The sequence below is a fragment of the Pollicipes pollicipes genome, unplaced genomic scaffold (assembly GCF_011947565.3).
Source record: "Pollicipes pollicipes isolate AB1234 unplaced genomic scaffold, Ppol_2.1 Scaffold_5724;HRSCAF=6776_pilon_pilon_pilon, whole genome shotgun sequence".
Taxonomy (NCBI): Eukaryota; Metazoa; Arthropoda; class Thecostraca; order Pollicipedomorpha; family Pollicipedidae; genus Pollicipes; species Pollicipes pollicipes.
In genome coordinates this window covers 26134527-26140920 of record NW_023596746.1, presented here as the reverse complement: position 1 = coordinate 26140920, position 6394 = coordinate 26134527, and the positions used below count along the sequence as shown (strand labels likewise).

The 6394-nt window shown below is 53.6% G+C and overlaps 2 protein-coding genes across 3 annotated transcripts in view; one reads left to right on the top strand and one right to left on the bottom strand.

Moving 5' to 3' along the window:
- Nucleotides 1-3538, top strand: part of LOC119103248 (uncharacterized) — a 24231-nt gene extending 20693 nt beyond the window's left edge. Inside the window, exons 6-7 of one of the 2 annotated variants that reach the window (XM_037226690.1) lie at nucleotides 1484-1649; nucleotides 2136-3538. In XM_037226690.1, the coding sequence (XP_037082585.1) occupies nucleotides 1484-1649; nucleotides 2136-2248 (279 nt within the window). In that variant the 3' untranslated portion in view covers nucleotides 2249-3538. Of the gene's footprint in view, nucleotides 1-1070; nucleotides 1240-1483; nucleotides 1650-2135 lie in introns of both variants that reach the window. The other variant, XM_037226689.1, reaches the window with a different exon arrangement.
- Nucleotides 3539-3881: 343 nt separating this feature from the next.
- Nucleotides 3882-6370, bottom strand: mRpS18B (mitochondrial ribosomal protein S18B). Its single transcript, XM_037226691.1, has 2 exons — nucleotides 6236-6370; nucleotides 3882-4688 (listed from the first exon to the last, which is right to left on the bottom strand). The coding sequence occupies exon 2, from the start codon at nucleotides 4608-4610 to the stop codon at nucleotides 3978-3980; it is 633 nt and encodes a 210-aa protein (XP_037082586.1). The 5' UTR covers nucleotides 4611-4688; nucleotides 6236-6370; the 3' UTR covers nucleotides 3882-3977.
- Nucleotides 6371-6394: the final 24 nt, after the last annotated feature.

The following is a 6394-nucleotide window of genomic DNA, read 5'->3' as shown; positions in this document are numbered from 1 at the left end:
CCCAGCACGCGCTCCCTGCGGCTGGGCGCTCTCGGCCCAGCAGCCGGTACCCCCGGCGTTGCCGGCCGCTAGCTGGCTTCTCCTGCAACAGCGACCGTTACCAGTCGGCCGACGGTCTGTGCTGTTACGCTATGCAGCTTTGGAAACGAACAATGACCATGTCTGTGCTGCATACGTGATCGTAACAGTTTAAATGACCGCTAGCTATTGTGAAGTTAGCAATGGACAGTTGTTGATCCTACTGGACCGTCCGAAAATGCACTGATATGATCCAGCATCGGTGGCATTATTCCAACGAAATCCTGCCCTCCACTGTGACCCCTCCAGTAAACTGATGAATGCCCACCACGTGGGATAGCATGCTGCATCATCTATGTGTTTTGCATATCTTGTTGCCTCTGTCCTTGAGCATGACCACTGATGAGGCGACGAGCGTTGTCTGCGCTCTTGGGTATGTCTTCTTCCACATTCAAGCTTGTGGGCACCATTTCGCGTTGTGCATGCATCACAATATACCTAGCTTCACTGACACATTTGCTGACACCGTAGCCGATTATTGAACCGATAGAAAAAGCCACCCAGCGACCCATCTAGACCATCGAGCGGTCGACATAACCAACAGCTCGATATCCGGCTTCCAGATGTTGAGCAAATTAGATTCAACCACGCCGGTTGTACCTGCTGACAAATCACGCATTTAGCCACAGAGCCAAACTGCCAAGGTCTGCAGTTACGTTATGAAACTTCAGACACCTCTTCGAAGCATTTGAAGTTTACGCAGCGCTTATTTATGCTTTCACGCTTAAGTGTCTTGGTAAGCGACGATGTCCTCCATCATTCCAAACACTTCTTAAAAGCGCAGCGGTAAAGTTACCCGTACGTCCATCACGACAGTAGCCAACACACCAGGCCACGCACAACAAGCCACTCAGCACTGCACCGACGGTCTCTCGACCGCAGCTTCCGCCTGTCTGTCTCTGCGCCGCCAGTCCTGCCGTGCTCTGTCGGCTGGTCTGTCCGCCGGCCCGGCCGGCTATGCTGACCGCCGGCCGGTATCTGTGTCCTTCTAGCTGGCGCAGCAGCACACCCACGCCGCTTTCGACTGGAGCTATTTCCTCGCCTGGGTCGGCGTGGGCTGCGCCTTCCTCAGTTTCCTGTTTCTAGCTATCGCGTCCATCTGCCTGCGCCGGGAGCGCAGCAAGCAGGCGGAGTCGTCGCACTCACAGCTGATGATGCCAGGTAACGCGGCCGGCCCGGCCCCGCCGCGCCGCGGGTGGAGGCTGCATGACCGCCGACTAACCTCCGCCCCCGCCTGCCGCCGCTGTCCAACATCTGCCTCTCCTTTGTCCGCCATCCGCGGTCGGACGGCGACCTCTGTGCCCTCCAATGTCCCGCCAACCTGTCCTCGTCCCCACCAGCTCGTCCTCCGCCCCGCCCCGGCCGCGCCAGGCCGCGCGTCGCTAACCTCCGGCTCGGCTTTCAGCTGCTGCAGAATCGCAGCGTGGCCGTGTTTGATTGGTCATACTTTATCGCCTGGGTCGGGGTCGGCTGGGTACTCATCTCGGCGCTGCTCTTCGTCGGCGCCTCCGTCTGCCTCAAACGCGAGTTGTACAACGACAAACGCAGGAACCTGCCCTACATCATGCCCGGTAGGAGGCGGCGCCGCAGGTCTCCGACGGGACCGCACTCGACCGCGACCACTAACGCCATCTCGCGTCGCTAACGACTCGTTATGATACGCATTGGTTAAGACCGATGTGACAGTTAGCGGCAGAACGTGTTGAAAGGTTGCGAAACCAACTCCATTGCTTCAGATTGCATTGCTTCATTGTAAACCACCGCAATTATCCGGCCTTGCTACTAATGTTTCCCAAGGGCTTCTCTACACACTGCGTGACTGCTTAAATGACAAACGCATCGTTTGCCCCACAGCTGCAGGCGCTTCAATGGTGCAACCAGTTTCGTTCAAGCTAGCGTATAAGTTTAACATGTACTTGTTTTGCTTGTCGGCCATTCACACCAGTCTGCAACACGGAACTGCATCGTATTGACCAAGCTCTAGGTTGTAGTTGTCAAAAGCCGGTTATGCCGTCCATTCTCGTAGGCCGGGTGCCTTACATCAATTCTGCTTTCAGTGTACCCTACCAAGTCTTCCAACGGCGGATACGGACCTGGCTACGCATACGCATCGTCGTACAACCACCCCGGTCCCTACTACAACTCGCAGTACGGCCCCTACAACTACTAGACGGAAGCTAACGTCCTCCATCGTACTGTTGTCAAAACAGGCTCATCATGGCCGACAGCAGACATAACAACGAAGTCGTGTCGGCGACCCTGCTGCTCCACCAGCGCCCGAGCCTGTGCCTCGGGAGCAGATGTGGCGCGAGATGAATGACTGTGAATCATACCATATCAACTCTTTCCGCGCCGAATATGAGAGGAAGGCGAAATTTGTCGACGACACTGTCCCACGCGCTGGCCCCCCTGTCGCGCACCCGCGTCCATTCTATCGGCGGCCCAGAGGCAAGCCCTGCCCGCAGGGAGCTGCTTATTGCGGCCCTCTCGACTCGGCTCGGCTCGGCTCGACTCAGCTATCACACCCGTCTGCCTCGCCCGACCGTACGGCAGCCTCACACGGCGGCGACGGGCGCTTGGGACGAGGGGCAGCAGGCGGCCCGCGCCGAACGAGCGCAGACAGCGCCTGCCTTCGTGCGCGCCGAGTTCGGCGTACGCGAGCCGTTCCTGCGGAACTCTGCTTCGCTTGGAGGGGCAGAGCTCGGTCGGTAGTGGGTCAGCCAGGTGCCGCGGCGAGGCTGTAACACCAAGCGTCTCACGTGCTCAGCTCAGCTCGGCTGTAACACCGAGCGTCTCACGTGCTCAGCTCAGCTCGGCTGCAACACCGAGCGTCTCATGTGCTCAGCTCAGCTCGGCTGTAACACCGAGCGTCTCACGTGCTCCGCTCAGCTCGGCTGCAACACCGAGCGTCTGACGTGCTCAGCTCAGCTCGGCTGCAACGCTGGGCACCTCATGTGCCACAGGACACAAAGCTCATTGTAAATGTGTACATACTGGACATGCATGCTGGTGCGCTGCCGTGTGGGTGAACAGAAGACGATGCATGTTGCGTGAGTGTAGATGACGAATACTGTGCATTCCTCGGCGAGCAGTTGACGCACAACTTCAGTCGCCGATTCTGTGGGCGTTTGCTGCTCCACCGGTCTGCCAGCGGGTTCACTCACGACGCTGACCGATCGGAGCGGAGTCGCGACGTGATCACCGCACGCCCACGGGAGCAGTGACCGCAGCAGGACTGCTCATCGTGTGTCCGCGGGGGCCGGCGCTGCCGTCGCTGCCCATGTCGGCGACCCTTCATCGGGTGTGTGAGCTCGCCTGCTCAACCGCTGTGAATGGTGCGAGGTCAAGAATGTCCGAGAAGCGGAGGCGTGACTGATGTCGCCGTCAGGTCAATGTCGACTGAATGAAGCCATGTGGCTGTTCTGCGATGTGGAAAACAATATACGAAGTCGACAAAAGATGGGTTTTAGTACGAGATTAGCACGCAGTTAGCTACGTTGGAAAAGGAAAGCAGCATCGTTGAAGTATCGTCTACTCATAATTAATATTGGGGTGCTGTGCATGGAGTTCCACCACGCAAAGACAACATTCTTGACTAGTCCGATTTCGGCAGCGTTTGCTGCTACGTGTTCGTCACGTACCAGTGCCATTAGCAAGGCGGTCACGAGGTGCCCCATGGGAACCGCTGGTGCTGCACACAGAGGTCTACAACAGCACCCCGAACCGTGACTTGATTAGCTCGCGCGCGACGCAGTCACCAGAATATTTCAAGGCCCACGGGAACCTGCTAAAAACATGTAGGCTTAGGACCGTTCCAGCATGTATTCACAAAAGCGCGCGTCACTTTGATCCAATTTTTTCAACATACCAAACCCAGCGAGCCACATACCAATTGCCAGCTACTTAGGCCTGTACTCGTCGTAGTCGTACACGCGGAAGGGCACGTCAAACGAAATGGTGCCGTACTCCTTGGCCTTGTGCATGGCGGCCAGCAGCTCGCGGTGCTTCACCTGACACAGGCCGGTCCGCGAGAAGTCCAGCACGGCGCCGTTGAAATCGGAGACGAACTGCTTCAGCAGCGCCGTGTTCCGGTAGTCCAGCACCAAGTACTCGTCGCGGCAGACGGGGCACGGATTGCCGGTGGACACCTCGCCGCCGCGCACGCACGTGCGGCGCGTCTTGCGCGGCGGAATGTGGCCCTTGTGGTTGCGCCGATAGCTGCGCCACACCGGTTGGTCGCCGTACGTCGCGCGGTACGCCTCGCTCTGCAGGTAGGCGATGCTCGTCTCCACCGGCACCGGGTTGCGCCGGTCCTTCGAGATTGGCCGCAGCTGGAGCGACTGGCCGGAGGTCTCGGAGGACGTGCGCAGGCCGGCGGCGGACGTGCGCAGGCCGGCGGCTGTGGACGTGCGCACGCCGACGGCTGTAGACGTGCGCAGGCCGGCGGCTGTGGACGTGCGCAGGCCGGCAGCGGCGGCAGGCCAAGCCGGCCGCAGCAGCGCCCGGCCGGCCGTCAGTAGCACACACTGCATCTGGATGACTGGTCAGTAGGTAGCTTTTTCAGTAGTTTTTTTTTGCACCTCGCCACAGACGGCCAGGCAGGAATTTCTCTGAAATACAGAGAGGATGCAGGTGGTGTCAGTTCATGCAAATTATTAGTCCTTTTACTTCTGCAAAGATCTGGATGCTACATTGCAAGGAGGACGCATAATCAGCAGTGCTGATTTACACTTGTGATACAGATTCAAAACAAAGTCATGTGCAATGCATAAACCAACATAGGTAATGCAATAGAGATGATCAGATCCAGCATTTTTTAACCAAAATCTACAAGAAATATGTCTTCCATATTCCTTTTTGTGAAATTTGACAGAAACCTGTAAAAGCACATTCAAGAACTTATGTTAATAAAGTGTACCATATTGTTGACCTTTATTTTGCTCTACTTGCACATTTGACAAGGGCCTTTCATGAGGCAACAATGTTAAATACATTTTTTAAACATATATTAAATGTGATAATTAAGCATGCACACCTTTCTTTATTTCATGAACATTCCAAGCAATCATGATCATGTGCTTGGTCAAGGAAGAAAATCCATGTGGGTTTAATTTTAGGTCAATTTATTGATGCAAGTTAAGATGATGAGGACTCAGTTAGCTATGGAACTGGAAAAGCATTAATGACAGCAAAAACCCAGTTCCTGCATTTCTTGATCTTGAACCCTGGACTACCATGCAGGAAGCTGTTAAACAAAGATTGATCACCATTTATGGCTGACTCAAGACCTATTAACATTTTATCTTTGTAAAAAGTTTGATTTAAAAAATCATGGGATAACAGCTCAGCTTATGGAGAGCTTCTTGTGTGACCATAGCCTGACCATCTAATCACAAGATTCCAGTCACATATACAACTTTTGTGGCAAAAGTACAGCATGCCAGGGCACTGTCACAACATCAGCACACTGAATCTTGTGCTCACATAATCAAAATCATGCCAGAAAAATTGTGCTAAATTCTGAAATAGTTTTGCATGCAAATGTTTTCCAATATTTTTGTCTGCAAACTACATCACAACATTGTAACTCCTTGAAAAGTTAGCAGCTAAATACTGAAATTGTTGGTGACCACACACAGAGCTCTAAGCACTCAAGTTTAGTAAGTACATATACTGAAATTATGGCTGTGATATCCCTGGTTTGCCTGATGCCAGGATGCTACTGTTTGGTGATGCACATGTTTTATTTCAGTATGAATCACAGGGAGATTGGGAGGCAGATGCTCCTATTTAAGATACACATATTAGTGCTATCATGGTTATTTATCACTTGTCAAAACTTGGGTCAAAGTGCTAGTTTCTAATTCAAAAGCACACTATTTTGTGGAACCAACAGAGTCATAGTCTTGTAAATAAAACTGTGGGGGTGCGGAGAACAAATGAATACATACCCACCCCCAACATTTCAAACTCCACCACCTTCCTTTCAAAGTTAGCCCCAACTCTAGCTGAATAGGAAACAACACCACTGAGACTTCATGCGCTTTGAATGGAAGCGATGCAATGGGCCCACCCAACCACACAAGCTTCAAACTCCGGGGTCCTGAAGTCAACCCAAGTTCGCCCATTATTCTGAAACAGCAAAACTCAAACTTACTTGCTCCAGATCACCACACTGGTGAGCTAGGCATGGGGTCAACGCTTACGAATTTCACAAGAACAGACCTCACCGCCCGGCAAACACTTATCTACAGTAACGCGCGGCCCCTTCCCCGTAACATTTTAATCTCGGATCCTACCAAAAAGTGAAAAAATC

What these genes read in the sequence shown, in the direction of transcription:
- mRpS18B (XM_037226691.1), bottom strand. Translation starts at nt 4,610, where the DNA reads ATGCAGTGTGTGCTACTGACGGCCGGCCGGGCGCTGCTGCGGCCGGCT.